The sequence below is a fragment of the Ascaphus truei genome, chromosome 1 (assembly GCF_040206685.1).
Source record: "Ascaphus truei isolate aAscTru1 chromosome 1, aAscTru1.hap1, whole genome shotgun sequence".
NCBI classification, from domain to species: Eukaryota; Metazoa; Chordata; class Amphibia; order Anura; family Ascaphidae; genus Ascaphus; species Ascaphus truei.
This window is the reverse complement of record NC_134483.1, coordinates 313387500-313413505: the sequence shown is the minus strand read 5'-3', so window position 1 is coordinate 313413505 and position 26006 is coordinate 313387500. Positions and strand designations below refer to the sequence as shown.

The window sequence follows — 26006 nt, the reverse complement described above, 5'->3', positions numbered from 1 at the left end:
GTGAAATCAAATAGTCCTTGACAAAGTGCCATAGTGGGCATGAAACATGTGGGAGGAGGAGTTTTGTAATTTTATGTAGTTTTCATTAAAGACTTTTTTAACCTTCAATTCTGGTGAGTTCCCCAACTTCTTTTCATAGCAAGCGGTAGTCCACTAGATCATTTTTTGTTTCTGAGGACTAGTGTCCTTTATATCTATAACCAAGCAAGAAAAAACAGCTCTTCTAAATCTTTGGGCCAAGGCCCCTTCACCCATCGCCGGGACTCTCAATCCGTGTATTCACCGGTTTCGTCCGTCGATCAGCTTTAGCATACCGGCACCCGAGAAGCAGGCAGCTGACTCCAAATCATGTATTAAAAAGTCCCTGTCATAGATTGGAAAAAGTATAGAGGGAGACTGGGAGGAAAGCGGAAAGAAAAAAGAAGACAAATGTAGCTACACATCCGGGATATCTTTCCCTGAGTTGCCATTGGTTGCCGAACCGTCTGTCAAGGAGATGGCCTCAAACTCGCCGAGAGATCCTCAAAGCCACCGTCAGTCTTGAATCTTTTATCTCTGGGCAACCTCAGCCGATCGATCGTCATCCGTGTTATCTTCTCAGGGTCTTCGGTACTGACCCGAACTTTCGCTGGGAGTCAGATCCAGTGCCGCTAGGAAAGACGCCGATTCCTCAGGATAACGGAAGGAGACCTGTCTGCCTCTGTGGTTTACCACCAAACAGAACGGAAAGCCCCACCGGTAATGAATACCCTTTTCCTGGAGCACCGCCGTCACTGAATGCAGTTCTCACCTCCTTTGTCATCCTGGACAGATCCTGGAAAATCTGGATGGAGCTGTTTTCAAATTCAATTGAGCCGCTTTTTCTGCATCCTTTTATAATCCTTTCCTTGGTTGCATATTGGTGGAGTCTTAGGACTACATCTCTACTTCTGGGGTCTTCGACTCTCGGTCCTAGGGCTCTGTGAGTTCTGTCCATCAGGAGATCGCCGTCTTGCAATTGGGGGTCAATTGATGTGAACAGTCTCTTGAGGTATGGCTGGAGGGCTTCTTCTGAGACAGACTCAGGGACATGGTAGATTCGTAAATTCTGCCTTCGCTCCCTGTTCTCTAGATTGTCGATACCATCCCTCAAGGCTCTTATATCTTTATTGAGATGCTGGACCTCGTAGTCAATATTTACCTGGTTTTGTAAAGAAATTTCCATTTTATTTTCAAGTTCCGTAGTTCTTTTTGCCAATAAAGAGACTTCCGCTTTAAATTCCTTTACTGCTCTATCCAGTGCTGACTGAAAGCCCGCTTGCATTTCTTTCAGCATGTTTTGAAGGTCTTGCTTGGTAATTACTGTGTCTCCCTCTGCCATACCCTGCTCTCTGTATGTCTGGAATGGCTCTCCCCACTGCCTTTTCTCCTGTTGCAGCCCTCTCCGCTGAGTTTCTTAGGGTGGCTTTTCTGTCAGAAAAGTCCCCTTCAGCTCCTGCAGCCTGCCTCTCACTTTCCCTGGATGTTGATGTGGCTGGGTGCTCCCATGCGCTCAGCTTGGTGGCGCCATCTTTGATCTGTGTTCTCTCCACTGCCACCAACTGTCCGTGGCTATAGTGGGAGAGATCGGGCGTCCCCGGCTTCGGCGTCTTCTTCATGGTCATCCCTGCAAGTTCCCCTGGTCAGCGCAGCATCTCGCTGGGCTGATCGAAGCCTCGGTCGGAGCAGTGACGTCACGCGCGCACCCCCTTATTAATATTTTTAATGGTGTATACGGGAATTCTAATTACTATTAAAGCCAAACAGTAAAATGGGAAAGGCATTTATCTGTAAATCTCCTTCAGAGCATTATCATTATGTGTAAAACCGGGCAGGCAGAAAGCATATGCATGAAACGAAGGCTTTATGGACAATTCAGTGGTCAATGTCTGTTGTTCTTGGATAGTATAAATTATCACTAATTGTCCTTGTTTCCCAACCTACAGTTTCATGTTTTATAGAATAAAATAAATGCATTTAGAAATAATATTACCCTTTCTTTCTTAAAACATTCACTTTGTAACAAGAGACAAGGTACAAATACATTTGGTGCATCCCAGTAGTGAAGTATTTTCTAGTTCTCAGCATTAGAGTCTAGTATAATATAGTTTCCCAAATCTAGCACAGAGGAGACAATTAACCCCCAGAACTTTTTCCCTCAGTCATCAATGGTTTGCCAAAAGCTGAATTGGATAAAGTGTATACCCAGTTAACCACCTAAAAGCCATTGCAGATATGTACAGGGAACTGTGTGGATAAGATCTTGATGACTTACATTGAGGCAACTATTCACTAAAGCAAGGGTGTTCAAACTGGGGGGTGCAACTTCCCTTACCTTGTCTTCTGCGACACGGTACCAAATGACGCCACGGGTCACTTGACCCCATGGCGTCATTTGACGCCAGAGACAAGGTAAGGAAGGTGGCGCGAGCAGGCAGGGGGGCGCAGACTAAAAAGTTTGCGCACGCCTGCCCTAAAGTACATGTAGATGGACAAGTGCCACTGATCAAACTAAGGGCTAAAGACAGGGACAGTCTACTAGATGTATTTCTCTTCATCATCATTTTCCATTTCTGCACCAGCAACATCATCTTCTGTCACCTCTACGGAGATAGAACAGATCATTCCCAGGCAAGTTGCTTCATGTATTGCTGGCTTCGTTAGAAAGCATATAGATGTCAATCTCTTGGAGAAACAAAAGAAAGGAATAACAAAATGGACTCACCCCAAGCAATGAGTTGCTGACCCCTCTAAAAGCAATGGGGTTCAAATCAACTGAGCAATACATCAACAAAGTGTGCGCAGCACAGTTTGGTCTTTATAGAGATTTAATTTCATATACTAATAGAAAGCTTCACATTTGCTGTTACATACCCTAACTCATGTAGATTAGTTGTAGACTTCAATATATTTTAGGGAACCAACATTACAGTTCTTAATAGCTTTAATTATAGTGTAAAAAGCTGTTGAAATGTAATAGGTTTCTTCACATTATGCTTGAAGAAGAGCGTGGAGATATTGAAAACTGCACAATAAAATGTCTTCTGTATACTCCAGTGTTTCCCAACTCCAGTCCTCAGGGAACCCCAACAGGTCAGGTCTTAAGGATAGCCCTGCTCCAGCACAGGTGGGTCAATCAGAGGCTCAGTCATTTTGACTGAGCCACCTGTGCTGGAGCAGGGCTATCCTTAAGACCTGACCTGTTGGGGTTCCCTGAGGACAGGAGTTGGGAAACACTGGTATACTCTAATGCAGGCCTGCACAACTCCAGTCCTCGAGGGCCGCAAACAGGGCAGGTTTTCAGGATATCCCTAAATCAGCACAGCTGGCTCAATTAGTGACTTAGTTATACTGAGCCACTAATTGAGCCAGCTGTGCTGAAGTAGGGATATCCTAAAAACCTGGCCTGTTTGCGGCCCTCGAGGACTGGAGTTGTGCAGGCCTGCTCTAATGTATTAAAAGATATCATAACCTACAACACATCTACATTTCTCCAGGGCCAGTATTCCGTCGTGTAGCTAGACATACGCGGACCCCAGGCATACCAAATTTCAGGGCCCCATTAATGTTAATACTGACTGCAATCTTCCTCACTCTCATCATTCCTCCTCCTCATCACCTCTCTCTCCCCCCACATTATCACCACTGTTTCTCTCCCCACCAGCGTCACCTCTCTCCCCCCACCATTATCACCTCTCTCCCTCCCCACACCATCATCACCTCTCTCCCCTCTCCTCCCCCATACCTAACTGTGGGTGGTCCGGCGTTAAACAGGAGGATCAAAGCTAAGGCCACACTGCATGCGCCAGCCTTGCATCCTGGTGACGCGTGCACGGCGATTCACCACGGTCTGTAGGAAGCATTTTTGTGTGGTGGGGGCGTGACCAAAATGTGTCAGGTGGGCGGGGCCATGACGGGGCAGGGGTAATGTGCGAGAAACGCCACTTAAATGTATGTATTTCTACATGTTATAAGTGCAATCTGCCATAAAATGTTCCATTTTTTAACATAGACACGTCATATTTTTCACAATCTAACAGCTTTTCAAGTGTTCCAAAAGTCTTACTTCTGAGCAGCAAAACAAGAAATATCATAGCACAGTATATACAAACACAGACTGCAATTGTTAAAGGTGCAATGCCCACTTATTCACACACCCCCTCCCCCCCCCAGCTATCAAGACGGAGGAGCAGCAGAGTGGAAAGGAGGCGGAGGCAGAAGCTAGGGTCCCACTTATTGGCTCCCTGGTACACCACGTGACGCGTCGCCACTCGGGATCACAATTCTGCTGCATCCCCTGCAGGCTGACGCGTCGCAGTGAGCCTGGAAGCGAGGAGGCACTAGGGACATCTAGGGAGGAGGTAAGGGACTGGTGAGAGGCGCGCACACAGCCAAAAACAGAAAAGACACAGCGCACAACGCTCATAGTGCATTAAATAATATATTGACATAAACAATAAGGTACGGTGAGTAATATGCGTACATCAAAATAATTGAACATAAGCAGTTAGGGATAATGTTACCCAACGCCTCAGGAAACCGGAACAAGTGTCCTCACAAGGGTTTTGGCGCTGATACCTCGGATGCAGGATCCTAGTAGTTGAAGGGTAAGTATGAAGTCTCTACAAAGTTCTTTACCCCCAGAGCACGAGTCCAACGTCTGCTGCTGTCGCATACAGTTCTTTGCCAGTGCACAGCTCCACACCGGCTGGGTTCTCTCACTCCCCTCCGTGCAAAGCACTTCCGGGTCAATGACGTCACCGCGGGGGAGATGGCTGGTAGTAGCGCCGTGTAGACTCGATCAGCTCGCGTGATGGGGTGGTAGTTAGAGTTGGAGGTTAGGAGTAAAGTTATTGACCAATCATCCAACGCGTTTCGAAACCCGTGGGTTTCTTCTTCACTTTCAGCCACACTGGGGACCTACAGGAAACAAAACGGCGGTGCACAGCCGAAGTAAACTCCACCAGGCAAGGTAACGGCAGTTAAAACTTCTATTTATTGCCACAAAATGATTAATTTTGTAATCATTTTGTGCCAATAAATAGAAGTTTTAACAGCTGTTACCTTGCCTGGTGGAGTTTACTTCGGCTGTGCACCGCCGTTTTGTTTCCTGTTCTTCCTGCACTGCTGTTTGGATTGGAGCAGGCCCTGCAGTTCAAGCCACTCGGCCTACAAACAAGTAAGACAATGAGTACTGCCACAATGTGTATGCATCATGTAACTAAGCTATGCTATTGGCTACCACTACTTATGCAATAAGATTGCTGTTCTTCAATCAAGCTTATGTGATACTCACTGGATTTACTTGTTATAATAGTTACATAGTTACATAGTAGATGAGGTTGAAAAAAGACGTAGGTCCATTAAGTTCAACCTATGCTAAATTTAGACAACAGATACATTATACTATATCTATACTTACTTATTGATCCAGAGGAAGGCAAACAAAAAACCCCATTAAGGGGAAAAATAAATTCCTTCCTGACTCCAAGAATTGGCAATCGGATTAATCCCTGGATCAACATCCTTCCCATATACACTACCGACACACTTTATTGAAGTGTGGTCGGTACCGCAAGCCGGGAAATCTCCCGGCTTGCTAGTGGCCGCCCCTCGGCGTGCCGCGCGTCATAGACGCGCGGTAACGCGTCATCGGGAGCGTGCGCCCCCTGCACGCGTGTCCAGGGGCTCCCCGAGGGAGCCCTGGTGTCCCGCGATGCGCTCTTCCGCTGCTTCGGCGTGCGCCCGTCACACTCGGGCGCGCGCCAGGCTACTGCTGCGGCACAGAACGGGCAAATGCTCGAATAAACTGTGCCGCAGCAGTATACTTATTTGGTATATCCCTGTATACCTTTCCCATCTAAAAAGATGTCCAACCTTTTTTTGAACAAATCTATTGTATCTGCCATCACAGTCTCCATGGGTAATGAATTCCACATTTTAACTGCCCTCACTGTAAAGAACCCTTTCCTTTGTTGCTGGTGAAATCTCCTTTCCTCCAACCTTAAGTGATGGCCCCGAGTCCTTTGTACGGCCCGTGGGATGAATAGTTCTTTTGGAAGCTCCTTGTATTGTCCCTGAATATATTTGTATATAGTTATCATATCCCCTCTTAGACGCCTCTTTTCTAATGTAAATAAATCTAATTTAGCTAGTCTCTCCTCATAAGTTAGAATGGGACAGAGGAACTGCTGCCTTATGCAATTTGGGTCATTGCTTTATTTTCTATTGACATATGCCTGTGCTGTGGGTTTGGATGCACTGTTTGGGTTTACTAAATACATAGTTGACCCTCGTAATCACACTGGGGACCTAGCCTCAGCCGGCAGAAGAATCAACAGCTGTTACACAGGCAGAGCGGGACAGCAGGGGAGGAGCGCGCTCTAGTGGTCTGACCCGGAAGTATTTCTTACTGCTGATTCCTCTGCCGGCTTATCCTCTGTTTAACGCTGGGGGCCCGCCGCCGCCACATACTATCTTCCCCACCTGTCTGAAGAGAACGATGAGCTGCCAATAGGGGGCGTGTGAAAGCAGGTCCCCCAAATGCATGGGGCCCGGGCTATAGCTACGCCCCTGCCAATACTGCTACTGAACTACATCCTTACTCATAACATGTTCCTCTACATCAGAGCTTTCACTCGTACAGTAGTATTAAAGGCATAATCCAAGCAATATCCTACATGTGTTTTTTTTGTAAAGTGTTTTATTTTAATAAATCAGTTCAGTAGTATTAGATAATACTAACTGCATTTTTTTTTAAATTCAACCATGCCATTTTTTTATGTGTTTTAATATGCTGAGCATCCTTTGATTTCTATAGCAGGTTTTAACACATCCCCTCAGCAGTGCAAGATTTTTGCAACACTTTCCTGTTTTTCATAATTTGTTGCAAATGTTACCATCAGTTTGAGCTGTAAAATTTAACAATAGTCAATATTACCTTAGTAATATCAGGATACATAGTAGCTGCTGAATTTCACTGACTGAAGGATTGATTGAAACTGAAAGGCAGCCATTGCGAAAACCTAAGGAAGCAGGATCTTTGCTGATTGATCACGGGAGAACGATTGGATCAGCCACCTAGGTAATTAGTTTTCAATAAAGGCAATCAAAGGCTGCATATATTAAAACCACAGGAAAAAAATGTTTTACGTGCTGCTTGGACTGCCTCTTTAAATCACTGTTACCCGTCATTACAACTTGCCTGTGTAATCTTCTGCATACATTTCTAATAAGAGAAAACTGCATTACTTCAAATAGCCTCTGGGTGGAGCATTTTACATAGTCTAGCTAGGAATAAATAGTCTTCAGTTTTCCAATATAGAAGTGTTCTTCACTTTTTTTTTTTTTACTTCCTACCAAGCCCATGCATCCAATCACGTTTTGACTATGAAACATTAGCACGTCAACGGTCAATGCAGGAAGTCAGGATAGTGCAACTGTTCTATTCATTCCTGCTCGGAAGAACTCTTCAGATTACTGTTCCCTGGTAACATGCTTTGCTTTCAAGTTTTCCTGCTGCTTCAGATTATTTTCTTGGGCACAGTGTCCCCCGGGAAGGTGCTGGCTTGGCCTTCAGATGGCAGTCATTGGCTCAACCTAAAGTTAATCCTTGAGGATCTTGCCCATAAAGGCCATGATGTTACTGTGCTGGTGTACTCCGCAACTTACCTCATTGATCACATCAAACCTTCACCTTTTAAATTTGAAGTTTTTCCTGTTGCATTTTCAAAAGAAAAGAATGAAGAAATGATGGAGGAGTTCTTCCAATTGTGGGTATATGATTTACCCAAAATTTCCTATTGGGAGTCCTATGTGCGACTTAAACAGTCCATGGCAAAATTGCAGGGGGCAGAACAGTACATTTGTGATGGTGTGCTGAAAAATAAGGAGCTGTTGGATAGGCTGCGAGCACAGAGATTTGATGTTTTGGTTTCAGACCCACTGACTCCGTGTGGTGAAATTGTGGCTGAGATTCTCGGAGTGCCCTTTGTGTACACCTTCAGGTTCTCAATGGCCAACTCAATGGAAAGACTTTGTGGACAGCTCCCATCTCCCTTTGCATATGTACCTGCTGCCATGATGGCGCTCACCGATAATATGTCCTTCGTAGAAAGGTTGAGGAATACGATGTTCTATTTGTTTCAAGATGTCCTATTCTATTTGATGTATGCTAACCACTGGGATGAGTATTATAGCGACGCTTTAGGTAAGTTTATATCTAATTGGAGAACAGAATCAAAATAGTTTTTGTCTTATTTCAGAGGCTTCACGAGGCAAGGATTTCAAGGGACAGTGTGTGCCGTTTCCCTCTGTATATTCGTCAAACATAGTATCAAATCCAAAGGTTCATATTTAATAGCTTGTGGAGTCGTGTCGAGAGATCAGCTTCATTCAAATGAATAGTATTACCGTCTTCTCCAGCATGGAGAAGAGGCTTCACTGCGAATTGAATAAGAGCCAAAGAGAGAAATGTAAAATAATATAAGTTGTCCATCATGTCACTGGGCTGACATTAGATCTGGAAGAAACTTCTTTCCTTTTAAGGTTATTATACTAATCTACCTCTCTTTACGTCTAGCGTTTATGTTTAAAGCGTTTAACTACAAACGGCGGAGATGGGTCAATTTTTCACCAAAGTTCAAACTGCCCTGAAAATGCCCATTTTTTGGCATTTACGAATATTTGTGAAACTACTGGAGTTTGAAAATAACCTCCACTAATGTTTTTGTTTAAACAAAAATGTTAAAAAAAAAAATACATTTCTTTTGCATAAAAATGAAATAAAACAAATGTATTAAAAAAATTGTTTGCCTTAGCAGTTAGGAAAGCATTGCATGGCATTCACTAATGTAGCCAAGGGGATAGGTAGTGTACATTAACAAGTGTAATAACCCCTTTTTATACCCTAGTGGTCAGCTAGTCTTGAGTAACTGACCAATTTGCCTACTATGGGGTTAATATGTAGTTCAATGTGTTGTATGTTAGATTTTATCACCTATTCCAGGTTGTTTTAGCGTATCTTGCCTATATATGTAATGGCCATTGTATACGTAGGCAAGATAGAGCTAATGCCAACCTGGACAATGTGCTAAGAAAATTAGGTATTTTGTTGGCCTTTAGGATAGTGATTTTATATAGAGAGAGATTATTTATATATATATATATATATATATATATATATATATATATATATATGTATGTGTGTGTGTGTGTATATATATATATATATATATATATATATATATATATATATATATATCTCCAATAAAGAATATCACTTGTGAGCACATTCACATGTCTTAGACAGGTCTGCAACCCTGCCTTTCAACCATACGGTGCTTCCACTGCAGCAAGGGATTCTGAGAAATGACATGCAAATGAGCACACAATGTGTCACCTTTTGCCTGAAATCCATTTACATAGAACCCATATAAGCAAATGCTCTGCTGCTCACACAGCTTTTAAGCACAGCATGGGATTAGCTGCAAAGCCAGTCAAACCACTCATAGACATGTTTCAACCTTAATGGGTCTCATCAATGTGAGGTTGTACTGGCTTTGCAATTTTCTATAATATATATATATTATTTTGTGCTCAGTTATCCTTTTTGTGTTGATTGCAAATCTACATACAGTATGTGTAGAATTACTTTAATAATAATGTTTAATACTTTATTACATTTGATGGTCTCTTATGCCCCCCTAACCCAGACGATTTAAGGGACGCAGATTGAATAGGAGGCAACTTGAACAATGCTCCAATTTGCCCTGCTTGATACATATAGTGTTGCATTTTTCCTCTATGAACGAATTAATAAAGATGTAAAGCCCATTCCCAACACATTTCAACAGTCATTTGTATGGTAATCTTTCTCTTGAATCATGTAGCGTTGTGGGTGACAACTTGTAAGTGATCTTCTGTATAGGAGCACTTACTAAATCGTTATAGGCTGGTTGTGACTATCTGAAAAGGTGACCTGAGGTACTGTCTGAATGATGCAAGTGATATTATATTGTGCCCGTCTCACCCTTGCCCTGATACAAAGTCAATAGATAACGTGTTTACAGTTCAGTGATTATCATCAGCATGTGACATTTGAGGTTTTTAATGTGGACAGGGCCGCCAACAGCGGGGGACAAAGGGCACTGGCGTCCCGGGCCCCGTGGGTCAGGGGGGCCCGGCCCCCCTGCGCGGCCGTGCCCGTTAATGTAATATATATATATATATATATTTTTTTTTAAACTGTTCCCTATTGGCAGCGCCGGAAGTCAAATGGCTTAAGCTTCCGGCGCGAGAGGGAGCAGCATTGTGGAACAGGTGCCTGCAGCGGGGCCGGCGGCAACTGCTGTGATCAGCCGCCGGGCCCCCTGCAGCACCATCACCCCCCCCCCCCAGCACCGTCACTCCCCCAGCACCGTTACCTAAACCCCCGCAGGACTGAGACCCCCTTGCAGCACAGGATCCCCCCCGCCTCCCCAGGATTGCCCCCCCGCGCCGCAGCACAGGCCCCCCTCGCAAGACCCCCCCGCTTAGCACAGGGCCTCTTCGCCGGATCGCTCCCCCCCCCCCCCCCCTGCCGCAGCACAGGGCTTCCCGCTGGAACCGCCCACCCCCCCCGCCGCAGCAAAGGGCCCCCTCGCAGGACCGCCCCCCCCCCCCCGCCGTACAGGGCCGTCCCGCTGAAGCGCAGGGTCGTCCTGCCACTCCGCCGCAGCGCAGGGTCATCCTACCCCTCCCCCGCAGCGCAGGGCCAGCCACCACCCCACACCACAATGACGCCCCCCACCTGGCTGTCCCACCAGCCCCATCGGGGGACCCTGTAGCCATCGCCCCCCCTCTCCCGCAGCACCACCGGCACGCCGCAACCCCCGCCCCTCCCCCCTGCAGCCACAGGCCTAACTGATCATCCCCAAGGTAAGTCTGATTTTTTAAATATATCTCTCTCTCTCTCTCTCTCTCTCTCTCTCTCTCTCTTTATATATATATATATATAGTGTGTGTGTATTGGGGGAGTTGGGGTATTTTTTTTATATGTATTTGGAGGGGGTTGGGGTGTGTGTGTGTGTGTGTGTGTATATGTATGTATGTATGTAGGTATTGTGGCAGGCCGGCCTCGCGGCGGGGTCAGTAAGACGCTAGACACGATGGGAAACTTTAAACACTAGTGGTTTATTAGCCACAACCAAAATAAGTACGAGTGCACTGTCCCTTTAAGAAACTACTTTCTTGAAATTAAAGCCTATTCCCGTTAGGGAAACTAACTCACTTCTTGTGCCCTTACTAACAGGGCAGCCAGCTAATCTGGTTATGCCCAAAACATATGCTACACAAAGGAAAACCAATAAGTATAAGAATAAAGTCAACTTGTGTGAGCAACTTCCTGCTTTTTAAAGCACTTGTTTCACTGATGAGTTCAGCCCCTGTTTAATCAGTCTTCAGCTGTGCTTTCTCTGTCTGAGGAGATTAACACTCTGTGAACTGGCTGCAGCATCTCCATTCACTATTCCAGCCTACTGAGTCAGTGACTGTCACAGTATGTATGTATGTATATATGTATATGTGTATATATATGTATATGTGTATATATATATATATATATATATATATGCAAATATAGCTGTATGCTCATCTGCATGTCTTAGGCAGGTCTGCAACCCCGCCTTTCCCCATTATCACCCAGCATACAGCACTTCCACTGCAGCAAGGGATTCTGGGAAATGACATGCAAATGAGCACACAGTGTCACTTTTTGCCTCAATAACCATTTTTAACATGGTTCCCTATAGGCTTAAGCTTGCTGCATGGTCACAGCTTTGAGCACAGCCAGGGTTAAGGTGCATACCCAGAAAACCACCCACAGACAGCTGTTTCAACCTTGATGGGTCTCATCAGTGTGGGGTTGATTTTACTGGGATGCAAGAGAGGCTTATGGGATAGGCCAAACCATAATACTGAGTTAAGTTATGGTGAGTAAAAAAAGTGACAAAAACCCTCCACAGGAAAGCAAATATGCAAATATAGCTGTATGCTCATCTGCATGTCTTAGGCAGGTCTGCAACCCCGCCTTTCCCCATTATCACCCAGCATACAGCACTTCCACTGCAGCAAGGGATTCTGGGAAATGACATGCAAATGAGCACACAGTGTCACTTTTTGCCTCAATAACCATTTTTAACATGGTTCCCTATAGGCTTAAGCTTGCTGCATGGTCACAGCTTTGAGCACAGCCAGGGTTAAGGTGCATACCCAGAAAACCACCCACAGACAGCTGTTTCAACCTTGATGGGTCTCATCAGTGTGGGGTTGATTTTACTGGGATGCAAGAGAGGCTTATGGGATAGGCCAAACCATAATACTGAGTTAAGTTATGGTGAGTAAAAAAAGTGACAAAAACCCTCCACAGGAAAGCAAATATGCAAATATAGCTGTATGCTCATCTGCATGTCTTAGGCAGGTCTGCAACCCCGCCTTTCCCCATTATCACCCAGCATACAGCACTTCCACTGCAGCAAGGGATTCTGGGAAATGACATGCAAATGAGCACACAGTGTCACTTTTTGCCTCAATAACCATTTTTAACATGGTTCCCTATAGGCTTAAGCTTGCTGCATGGTCACAGCTTTGAGCACAGCCAGGGTTAAGGTGCATACCCAGAAAACCACCCACAGACAGCTGTTTCAACCTTGATGGGTCTCATCAGTGTGGGGTTGATTTTACTGGGATGCAAGAGAGGCTTATGGGATAGGCCAAACCATAATACTGAGTTAAGTTATGGTGAGTAAAAAAAGTGACAAAAACCCTCCACAGGAAAGCAAATATGCAAATATAGCTGTATGCTCATCTGCATGTCTTAGGCAGGTCTGCAACCCCGCCTTTCCCCATTATCACCCAGCATACAGCACTTCCACTGCAGCAAGGGATTCTGGGAAATGACATGCAAATGAGCACACAGTGTCACTTTTTGCCTCAATAACCATTTTTAACATGGTTCCCTATAGGCTTAAGCTTGCTGCATGGTCACAGCTTTGAGCACAGCCAGGGTTAAGGTGCATACCCAGAAAACCACCCACAGACAGCTGTTTCAACCTTGATGGGTCTCATCAGTGTGGGGTTGATTTTACTGGGATGCAAGAGAGGCTTATGGGATAGGCCAAACCATAATACTGAGTTAAGTTATGGTGAGTAAAAAAAGTGACAAAAACCCTCCACAGGAAAGCAAATATGCAAATATAGCTGTATGCTCATCTGCATGTCTTAGGCAGGTCTGCAACCCCGCCTTTCCCCATTATCACCCAGCATACAGCACTTCCACTGCAGCAAGGGATTCTGGGAAATGACATGCAAATGAGCACACAGTGTCACTTTTTGCCTCAATAACCATATATATATATATATATATATATATATATACATACATACATACATATACACACCTTCCCAGTAAGGTGTGTGTGTGTGTGTGTGTGTGTGTGTGTGTGTGTGTGTGTGTGTGTGTGTGTGTGTGTGTGTGTGTGTGTGTGTGTGTGTGTGTGTGTGTGTATATATATATAGTTATATGTATTGGGTAGGTGGGTTTTTTGTGTGCATTTGGGGGGGGTTGTATATATTTGAGGGGGTGGGGATTTTTTAAAATGTATTTGGGGGTGGGAAGTTTTTTGCGTGTGGGGAATTGTGTGGGAGGGAGGGAATTAGTGAGCTTGGGGTAATGGACAGAGGGAGAGGAGAGAGGGGGTGAGTGAGAAAAGAGGGTGTTAGGCTGTGTCCATAGAGCCTCAGCCCGCGCTGACGCTGAGGCTCGCCTTCCTGGTCAGCATTGATCCCATGGACTGCAGGCGAGCCAGCGTGCGCGATAGGGAGGCGGGGCAGTGACGTCTCTGGGCCAATAGCCCGCGACACACCAACGTCACGGCGCCGTGACGTTGACGCTGCTTTGCTGTGATTGGAGGTTTTCAGCCGACAACGCGCTGAAAAACAGCATTGGGTGTCGGCTGAATAACCAACTCCTCAGCATGCCTGCGGACGCTCGCATGAGCCCCCTCTCGAGACATCCTCATTGAGAATGCCGCGGCTCAGCGCTGCCTGTCCTTCCATGGTCGCAGCCTAAGAGTGAGAAGCAGGGGAGAGAAATACATGGGGAGGGGGGCTCGTGAGGTGTGAAATGGGGGCGGCGGGCAATACCACCGACACCGGGGTGGGGGGGGAGGTCTGCTTAAAATGTTTGTCCTGGGCCCCACGGTTTCTGTTGGTGGCCCTGAATTTGGGTAAAGGTAAATCACCTCAAATGCCATTGTTGCCTTGCTAAGCAATCACTTACAGGAGAAGTTCTACCTGCTCGTTTTCTTTTCCCCAATTGTTTTTACACACAGTAGGAAGCAAAAGGTCTCCAGAGCTGATGTGTTCATTTCAGCTTCATGGACCCCCTAGTTTCCGATATATTTACCAGGGAAGGTGCTGATCAAACGGGGGGTGGGGGGGAGGAGAGACATAACATCTCATTCTCATGTAGCAATACAAAGGAGATTATAGGTGGCACACCACTGTTTTAAATATTTTTTTTTTTAAGGAGTTTACATTTGGTGCTCACCTTCCGTTGATCCTGGCGTCCCAAAGCTGGATCCAAAGTAGTAGCAAGATAGGAGAAAGGAAGAGGCACACAAATTGTAGTGGAATCAAATGATTTCAAATGTATTGATGCCTCAGAGCTAACAATAGTAACGTTTCAGGACAAGCAGTCCCTTCCTCAGACCAAACACCTGAGGAAGGGACTGCTTATCCTGAAACGTTACTATTGTTAGCTCTGATGCATCTATACATTTGAAATCATTTGATTCCACTACAATTTGTGTGCCTCTTCCTTTCTCCTATCTATCTAATTCTCATGTGTTACACAGGCCAATAGGAAGCCGCAAACTCATCCGTCGCGACTTCCTATTTGCACATCGTGGGGGGGGGGGGGGGAGAGGGTTTAAACAACCATGAAGTAATTGACTGCACCTCCCCTGGTAAACGTCCCGAGAACCAGAAGGTCCCAGGGCCTGAAATAAATGCAGTTCTGGCTCCTGAGATCCCCTGTTTTTCATTATATATATATGGTCATGGTCAACTGCTCCTTTTACCCTTTGGGTGCCTTTGACACTTTGCTACTGTGTCATGGGGTCTGGCACTCCAGGGGTGCCATGACGTCATAAAGTTCCTGCTCGCTTTTCTAGGCGAGATCGTAAATTTCTAATGATGTGGAACAGAAAGGCGAGGACCCCTGTTGCGCCATCATGACGGAACAAGCATGTGACTGTTTCAGGAGGTAGTCATATGATCGCAACACTCAACCCCCCAATTTTGTTTTTATTTTGAAGTCCTACCATGATCTTCATTTTTTTACCTGTTTATTTTCCTGGTCTCAGCTCATGGCAACCTCTGTTGTCTTAATGAGTCTTAGTGTTAGTTAACATTTTTTTTAATCTCCCAGTGAGGCAACTTTTCAACAATTGATATGTGAAGATTTAAAAAGGCGGTAGTGCTAGCAACAGCAGCTAAGTGACATTGCAATGGCAAACAGAAAGGAGATATATATTGTTTATGGGGACTCGGGCGTATTGATGCTTTTTGTGCATTGAAAAAGTCAGGTTTCTATATTCACATTTATCTTTATCTCTCTTTTTAAACATAAAATGAAAACATAGCATTTTGGCCCCGATTCACTAAGCCCTGTTAAGCTTGTTAACAATTGGAGTGCCGCAGGATGTAGTCACTACGCCATTCTCAAAGGGCTTGTTTTTTACGGGCTAGATCGCATTCCCATTTTCAGGAACCGGCGGACGCATTCCCCGCGGCAGGTCCCCTCCCTACCTGAGCAGACTTCCGTAGCAGCCGCCCCCGCCGTATCCTGCTGGGCCTCCACTCCCGGCTGTGGGCCGCTGCCTTCTCCTCTGGCGAGGCGCGGCGCCGCACTTCCGGGCCGCGCGTGTACCCAGCCTGCTATCTTCTCTTCCTGCACTTATAGCTCCGCCTCCGCTCATCACAGAACGCTCCGTCTCCCGGCCCAGCTACACACCTGGCTTCCTCCTCTCTGCCCCCGAGCCTATCCCTGAGGCAACACACACACCCCCGTTCCTCCCCTGCTCTCCATTGGTCTACCATCCTTTATTACCCCAGTCCTTCCTCGCTCTGCATAGCCTCTAGTAGCCTTGTGCTGTTTGGAGTTCTGTGTCTGGCCCTCTGCTCTTTTCTTGCTCTAGTTGCTGATCCGGCTTGTCTGACTGCCCTCTCAGGATTTGGACCCCGGCTTCCCTTGACTTCGTGTACCTCTCTACCCCTGGACTTGGCTACGTACTTCGACTTCGCTGCTCTCTCCCTCGACCCTTGGCTTACGGACTCACTACTCGGACCTGTGGCGCCCTGGACTCGGCAAGTACTTAACCACTCTACCCTCACCAAACCCGGCAACGCACTCTACCACACTCCGGGCACGCCCTCACTGCTGTGGGTGCGTGGTACACAACCTTCCCACCTCAGTACTGGGGACTGGTCTGGTCTGCGGGCAGCACAGCGTTATACCTATGGAGCACAGGACGCATATAACCTGTGAGGAAACGGAGAATAAGGATTCCTCTTCCGTTTCCTCCAAAATGGCTGCCATGGTAATGTAGTAGTTGGTGAAAGGGGTAAATGGCATCAATGGGTTAACCTGGTGGGATCACTCTAGTATATCCACTTCCCATCATGTGATGTAGGATGATTGTGCAGAAGGGGTTTCCACTCCCATGTATGGCTTGTAACCAGTGATGTCACCATAGGGAGATAGAAGGGTGTATATATAGTTCCACCGAATGTTCTAGAATCTGGTTCCCCTGAATTCTGGGAGAGAACCTTATCGTGAGTCCTGTAAATATGTTTAAGTGTATAGATATGTTTATTGCCCCAGTTTATTGTTTTCAGTTAAGGAACGTGCCTTATATAGTTAGCACCTATGGTAATGGCCCGAGATTATTTTCATGCTGGAAGAGGAGTAAGCATGTTCTTAGCAGGAGTTCTCCGTGCTCCAGAGCATAAGCATAATCAAATCTGCTCCAAGGGCAGGTCCTTAGTAAACTCCCAATCCAATATGCAGGACACAGAAATGGGATACTGATCCCCGAGAGTGTATTCCCAACAGAGGCCCACTTGTGATGGGGCACTATTGATGGTATGCAGGAGATTGCCAATCTAAGCAATACTCCTAGCATAGGAGTGAGCGCTACCAGGGGAAGAACCACAGAGTAGCTTTATGATTTTCTACCAGTTAATATGTCTGATGTGAAATATGTCCTTGTATGACGAGCCTTGTAAACGGATATGAATAAAGCTCTTCTTTGTACTATAAAAGTTCCTGGCACCCATCCTTATTCTATCTACATATCCACGGCCAGCCTGCACCGACCCAGCACCCTGAACAGGTATGAGAGACTGAGCATTGCCATGTATATAGTTCAACTCACTGTAAATTCCTCTAGAGCCGGGCAAGGAGGGTTACAGTAACTACCTACACTGTACTGGCACTCAAAGAGTTTAATAGGGCTCTTGCTACAGAGAGGGAAGAAAGAGACCAATTTAGGCGAGGCCTATTTACTCATATCAGACCCTTCTACATTTTCCACATAAACATAACCACGATTGCTGGATGGAGCTACATCAAAGCAGTTTACATGGAAATCCTCTAACCTATGTAGCTTAGCACACACACAAAAACTTTAATGTTTAAGAGGTACAGCTGGTCTTACAGAACGCAAAAACATATAGGGTGCTTAATAAATAGGTGCAGTTTTAGGGGCATGTTATATACCTATAAATAGATGTATCTATACTTCAAATGGTAAGAAATCCTGGAAACATGCTAATATAAATAATTTGAATAAATTTTGCTTAGTTAAATGAGTATATTATACAGATATATTGTATATTCACTCTGTTAGTATAGATCACTCAATTTAGAGGTATATAAAATAGACCCTCTACTTAATAGGTCTCTCTCTCCCCTCTCTCTATCTCGACAATGCAGTGTTCTCCTAAAATAAGTGACGTTATGCCCATGCTAATTAGCTCAAAACGGCCACTGTTTTTAAACTAGGAGCAATAATGTTCCTGTTTTAGGCAACGTCTTTCCACTTGCTTTGATTTAACGGAGCTTAGTAAATCTAGACCTAAGAGTGCTGCACTTAGTATTATTTATGATGTTCTAAAAATATTCAAAAGTAAATATTTTATATAATATTTTAGACGAATAATCTTGGGACACTCTACATATGTTGTTGAGCACTTGCCCCTGTTTATAGCTTATGTGGCCAAGCGCTGCTCCTTTTTCATTATTAACTCCTCCAGCACAGAATGGATTAAAATCATACACATGGAAGAGATAGCAAATAAAGTAGAAGTAACAGTCCTGTACATATTGTAATGAGCAAAGGTGCAGACATTAGTCTAATGAGAGGATCTATACTACCCAATCACAGTAACGAGGTGTTCAATTTACCAACGTCAAGCTTTAAACTATCATCATTACAATACAGCTCAACTCCGTTATAGTGCGATCCTCTACAACGCGGTCTGAGTGTGGCTCCCGATTTAAAAACATCGCCTTTTTTTTTAACATTTAATGCTTTATTGCTAACAGACACATACACACACACCTATATATATATATATATATATATATATATATATATATATATATATATATATATATACTTAACATCTACAGCACAGTGCAGTGGACTTTTTTTTAAAGTCTGTGACATGAATACATTTTATATAATACAATCGAAGCCAGGACCTTTCATATGCTAGTACCAATTCCCTACCTGCTACGCCACATGATTGGTGTGATAATACATTCATTTTTTTTTATAAATTATTATTTTATTTTAATTATTATGTATAATTTATCAATTATTATTTTATTTATTTAATAAATTATAAATTCGATTCGTTTCCTGCATGTGTATTATATAAAATGTATTAATGTTCAACTCCCACATGGTGTAGGGGTGTGTGTATGTGTCCGTTAGCAATAAAGTATTGAATGTTTAAAAAAAAAAAAATTCCCACGTGGTGTAGGGTGTGTGTGTCATGCGACCCTCCTCTGCGCTCGAAAGTCTACATAAGTGCCGCGCACGTGGACGCAGCCTGATGAAGCAGGGAGAGCTGCAGAGAGGAGAGAGCTGCAGATGCTGGTAAGTCCTTGCACGGCGAAATTTTATAACGTGATCCCGGTTATAACGCGGTCTCATTCTGTGGACCCTGAAGACCGCGTTATAAAGGGGCTCAGCTGTACCTTGGAAATATTTTAATTGTTCTTTCATTGTAGACTACAATAATGTTAAATGAAAGTTTTAGGCACACACGAGATTTGTAGGTTTTAGAATAGTCATGTTATCTGTCTATTATTAAACATTGTCCCTATCGGCATACAATTGACACATGTCGATATGCGCTCACACAGGACGTAAACTTCATGAAACTTAGAGATGTTACCGTGAAAAGGCATTTGGCATTGAATTGAAATGGTATGTTTCAGAGTAAATATTGTGTAAAAACTGCATTACCACTGCATGCTGTATGAGTTCTCTGAAACAGAAACAAATCTTGAACGCTTTGATTATTTCTTTTATATCTATATTTTAGGGCGACCCACAACCTTTTGTGAAACCATGGGGAAAGCTGAAATTTGGTTGATCCGGACATACTGGGATTTTGAATACCCACGCCCAATTCTGCCTAATTTTGAGTTTGTAGGTGGACTGCACTGCAAACCTGCAAAGCCTTTGCCAGAGGTACAGTACACAATGCATTTTCAAATGTATTTCGTGTTTGTTTTCAAAAGATCCAAAGCTGCAAGGACTCTCCACTTTGTGCTAAACAAATAGTTGCTGTAACATTTAATCTTATGATGAATCAAAGTCACCACTTTGTCACATATTGGCGTGTGCCAATGTGATCTGCATCTTGGGGTCATTTTACAGTATGAAGCATGGACACTTTGTGCACAAGAAAATGAACCCCAAAACTAGTGTCCTTTACATGTAATACTGCTTACTGAAGGTTAAAAAAGTAAACATGATAAGGAGGTGCACATCATAAAATAAGCACAACACTAAGATGCATATGGTAAATAACATACTTCTGAGGGTTTCCTAATGAATAACTAACACCTTCCTATCCTAGGAGGCCCCCGGTTTAAATAAATTGATGTTATTAAATTAGACACTTTTTTTTTTTTAAGCATTTGAATGAGACTGCATATATGAAAGTAATTCAGATAAATGGCTACATTTCAGGTGTACCATGAGCGTTCATCTTGAACCTTTCTACTAATATGAAAAATACCACTAAAAACACATTAAACCAACTGAATTGTACTCTGAGTAATTCATGTAATTATCATTATTATAATTTAGTTATATATTTATAAAGCACTGATATATTCTCCAGGGCATTAACACACACTGGTATTGTAGGTAAGTAGGACCCTGCTCAAAGGAGATTACAATCTATATGGAATGCGAGTGGAAACATATAGTACAGTGGACGAAGGAGGTTGGAGTGTTTCTAGAAGCTACTTACTCCATTTTAAAATACAGTTTTCGGCACAATCAAATTTCCATATTTTCTAATGGTTAATTTAGGGAAGTGTCACGTTAAACGCCTTAACGTAGTTCATTTAGGCCAAAGTTTCTGCTTCCAGGGGGGTAAATTCAATGTATCCTGATATGTACCAAATTATTTGAGGTCATCAATAAGCTCGCTCTGGGACTTGTATGAAAAACTCTGCAAATAAAATATTCCCTTCTAATCCGGCTTTGACATCAATTTCAAATTTGTTCTGTGGTGTTTTGTGTTTTCATAATCTTTAAATTCAATAATAACAGGATGGGTGGAAATAATGGGCAAGGTGATGGACTTGCACAGGATCTCAAACATAGTTCTGTTGGGAGCCTCCCAAATATTCGTACCATTACTGTAAACTAGTATGAGGGAAGGGAGGCGGGGTGGAGTTTAAGAGCAGTGCAATCCACACTTGTGCTTTTAGATAAGGAGCTCTGTGGGATCTATAAATGCCTGATACTATTATTAGTATTATATTATTACTAAGTAGTGCTGTAGATTTAAACACGAAAATATTATTCTTCAGATAACTGGCTGCAGGCATCTCACCTCGTCTAAATAATACCAATAGGGTGCAATAAAAAATCCTTTCCAAGATGGTGGCCTGTATTTACTAATCAGTCTTGTGCCACAAGGCAGGGGTGCTCAAAATTTGTTGTCTGCCCCCCCCATCTCCTCCCCCACCTTACCTTTTCTCCAATGTCATGTGATGTCGCGCTGCCGTTTGACCCCGCGGCATCAATTGACGACACGCCGCCGGAGACAAGGTAAAGGTTATACAGAGACCTTGCGCGCTCCCCCGACATTTCATTTAAATGTTGTGGGGAAGAACACAGGACCTCTCTAAGCGCCACGCACCCCCCAGAAAATGTTGCGCCCCCCAGTTTGCGCACCCCTGCCATAAGGCACCTTCTAGTGCTGGAAGACACATTAGAGCCCATTGACTTGAATGGGGAGCGTTTTTTATTGTATCCTATTTGTAATCTAACGGAAAAGAGGCAAATATGGCAAAGTACTGTATACCAATGGGATATATGCGGGTCCGCATATATTTAAGTAATAATCCCTGAAGAACAGGGCATTACTGGCCAATAATGGCACTCCATAACTGGAAGAGTTGAAGGCCCGAGGCGAAGCCGAGGGACTTTAACCCAGCCAGGGCATTATTGGCCAGTAATGCCCAGTTCTGAGGGGATTATTACTATTATAGGCTAAATGTAGACTTTTTTTCAGAAATAATAGACACTTTTGTATAGTTATATAGATTTTTTTATTAAAATAAAATGGTAAATACATGAATCCACCTCTATATACTCTTACACTGCAAATATCTATATCTACACACTGCCGCCCCCTCTGTGTACACACACACACACACACACACACCACAGCAGCTCAACACACAACACAGCAGATCTACACACACACAAACTGCTGCTACACACACACACACAACACAGCACCTCCTCACACACAGCCACACACACACACTGGAGCTCTACACACACACACACACACAACACAGCACATCTACACTCACAACACAGCACCTCTACACACAACACAACACAGCACCTCTACACACAACACAGATCCTCTACACACAACACCTCTACACACAAACTGCTGCTACACACAAACACAACACAACAGCACAGCACAGCACACACACAGCTGCTGCTACACTCAAACACTGCTGCTGATGCTGCTGCTGACACTGACACACACACACACACACAACACAGCAGCTCAACACACACACAAACTGCTGCTACACACACACACACAACACATACAACACAGTACCTCCTCACACACAGCCACACACACACACACACACTGGAGCTCTACGCACCTCTACACACAACACAACACAGCACCTTTACACACAACACAGCACCTCTACACACAACACAGAACCTCTACACACAAACTGCTGCTACACACACAAACTGCTGCTACACACAAATACAACACAACAGCACAGCACACACACAGCTGCTGCTACACTCATAAACACTGCTGCTGCTGCTGGCACACACACACACACAAACAAACTGCAGACAGACACTCACTTGCTCTGCAGACAGACACTCACTTGCTCTGCAGACAGACACTCACTTGCTCTGCAGACAGACACTCACTTGCTTTGCAGACTCTCTCCCCCACCCCACCAATTCAACTGAATCTTCTCAGTTCACGGAGCAAGGGGGAGGAGTCAACCCATGGCTGATACTTCTTAACCAATCCCTTGCCCTGTCTCAGAGCTATTCCTACTTTTAGACCAATCCCCTGCCCCGTCTCAGCTGTTCTGAAAGCTGATTGGCTGGAAATAAACAGATTGAAAATGAAAACTGCATTTTGCAAACTGCTGAAATTCAGGGCATTACTGTGGATAAAGCCCAGAATTTTAACCAATCAGAGAGCAGGGTTTTCAATAATGCCCTGAATTTTACTGCGTTAGCCTATAATTATTAATAATTCATATTATTTATATATATACAGTATATTTTGTGACCAGTTACTGTGACCCCAGACGATCGGGGACAATGTTGTTTGTTGTTCAGCTATCAGGGATTCCATCTGTAAATCTTCTAACCATGAACTGGCTGGATATCAGAAACCGTCAGGTAGGTCAAAAAACGAGGTGACACAGTATTCTAACGACTTGTGTTAGAACAGTTTTAAGAAATATGTTTTTTATTTTCTTACAGGAAATGGAAAAATTTGTCCAGAGCTCAGATCATCATGGTATTGTGGTGCTTTCCCTGGGCTCTCTAATTAAGAACTTGTCAGAGGAGAGAAGCAACATTATTGCAGCTGCTCTGAGCCAATTACCACAAAAGGTAAACCTTAGAATTATTTTTATACCTATTATATTTTTTTTTTTACCCGACTTGAACATGAAAGGCCATATTTACTAAGCAATCTCATAATATAAGACAATGGGTCAATGGGCTGGAAGGTACCGCCCAGGGCCACAATGTGTCTTATGGCAAAAAGTGCTTACTAGATATGGTCTGAAATCTCCAGGATTAACCTAGGACCACGTGAAGATCATAATTCTTGAGCTAAAGATCTATGGGAAAAAATCTCACAACCTGTAGGACAAGCAGGTAAACATAATATTCAGCCTCTTCTCTTGAAATGTATTACATGCAGCAAAAGAAGTCATATTTAACATTTTGATTTTGAAACCCGGTTTCTACATATTTACATAAAAAGACGTTTGTTTTTATATAAATATAGTTAACAGCCTTGTTTACTATTTAAAATGTATTTGTACATTTCACAGCTTAATGTAATGGCACATAAATGTCAACAAACTCTGTGTTTGATACAAAATAACAATTTAATTATAAGCATTACTTGTTTATTTTTGTACAGTATCCACTATTAAAGTAATGCAGGAAAGTGATTTTCTTCCATAAACTGGAAGCTTTGGCAAGTAAGTGACAGATAAAATGTAATACACATATAAGGCTTCCTATTTGGGAAGCAAGAATAAATATACTACCTTACTACCTGCAAACTAGATGGAGCAAAATTAGATCAATCCTTTATGGAGAAGGATTTAGCAGTGATTGTACAGATGCAGAAGCCAGGATCCGACCTCATCTCGAGATGAAAAATGCACTATACCGCATGGTGGTGCGAGATGTTCCGCTGCAGACAAAATGGCCCATCAGATTAACACAGCGGGGGTCCCTGCTGTGTTAATCCTACCGGGTTCTACCTGTCTGTAAGAGACCCGCAGTAAGAGATAGGTTGAATCAGTCACTCTACCTGCGCGCCTCTAACAGGCCATCGTGGGGTTTTTATTTCATTTTAACACTACAGTAGTGTAGCTGGGGGGTCTTTGGAGCTGAACCACGTTGATTTCAGGTCCGGGGACCCCCTATTTCCCGAGTTACAGGCCCGTTATGGGGTGTCGGTATCCCCGCCATGTTAAAATCCTGTGGGTCACGTGACCGTGGGATTGAAATTCTGCAGGGGCATACTGGCACTCTATAACGGGGCCTGTATCTCGGGAAGTAGGGGGTCCCGAGGCGGAAATCAAAGAGGTTCACCTCAGAAGACCCCCTGCTCCCGCACACTGGTATCAAAAGTAAACTACTAATAGTGTATGTGAGCAGGGGGTCTCCTGAGCTGAACCGCATTGATTTCAGCCTTGGGGACCCCCTACTTCCCAAGATACAGGCCCCGTTATGGGGTGCCGGAATCTCCTACAATGTTAAAATACTCTGGTCACGTGACGTGGGAGAATTTAACATTGCTGGAGATACCGGCACCCCATACAGGGGTCTTTATCTTGGGAAGTAGGGGGTTCCCGAGGTTGAAATCGGTGCGGTTCAGCTCAGGAGACCCCCTGCTCTCGCACACTAGTGTTAAAAATAAAATGTAAGCAGCTTCATTACCTTAGCGGCTAACCGCTAAGGCAATGAAGGGGTTACGGCAGACTACCAGGTTTATTGGGGGTGTAGGGGGTAATAGCCCCAGGGGGGAAGGCATTTGGCGAATTTGCCAAAATCTAGAACGAGATGTGGTTGGATCCTGGTTGCTGCATTTGTAGAAAGGGGCTTCGCAATAGTGCTCAATGTCTGGCAGTAGATGTAAATACTACTAGGATATTATCATGCAGAAAATGTAGCGTGGATGGATGGAAAGATATATGTATATATTGTTGCATTTCCACAGGTTCTGCCAGTCAAGAGTTGTCTTTACAATTATGTCAATTTGTAACTTAAATCTTCTAACAACCAAAAATGCTGAACTGTTCTTGATCGTTCTTTCTTGCAGTTGTCTTTATGATTACATGTATTTGGGTACATCAGAACTCACAAATCCATTGTGACAATGTACATTCAGACATTGTGGTTCATGTTCCTTCTGCATCCTGAAAAAGAGACTTGCAAAGTCTTGAAAGCTCATCTATAAGTACATCAACCTACTTTTATGAAGCACCATTTTTCATGGTCCATTATTGCTAAAAGAGGTCAACATTTTAATATAATGAATGTGTTTTGAACAGGTAATTTGGGGGTACAGTGGGAAGAAACCAGATGCAGTGGGGGCAAATACAAGGATTTATGATTGGATACCACAGAATGATCTCCTTGGTAAGACTTTACTCTGCACGTGTATGTGATTTCTCTAGGACACACATATCAATGCAGTATTTAATGCGCCATGCAATATGTTATGACTTATTTATTTTTAACGTTTTCTAACACGTTTTCTAACACGCTACTCACCATAAAACTCCGTACTAGGGCGTGTGTAGGAACTTAGGGAGGACAGACATCCCAGACCTACAGTTGGTGATGGCATATTTATTTAAAAGTATC

At 43.9% G+C, this 26006-nt stretch overlaps 1 protein-coding gene across 6 annotated transcripts in view; it reads left to right on the top strand.

The window, feature by feature from the left end:
* The window catches only part of LOC142497536 (UDP-glucuronosyltransferase 2A1-like), a 79554-nt gene that overhangs the window by 47188 nt on the left and 6360 nt on the right, over window positions 1-26006 (top strand). For 5 of the 6 annotated variants that reach the window (XM_075605454.1, XM_075605485.1, XM_075605494.1 and 2 more), the window contains exons 2-4: window positions 19678-19826; window positions 23373-23504; window positions 25691-25778. In XM_075605454.1, coding sequence (XP_075461569.1) covers window positions 19678-19826; window positions 23373-23504; window positions 25691-25778 — 369 coding nt within the window. Of the gene's footprint in view, window positions 1-7391; window positions 8228-19677; window positions 19827-23372; window positions 23505-25690; window positions 25779-26006 lie in introns of those variants that run through there. The other variant, XM_075605475.1, reaches the window with a different exon arrangement.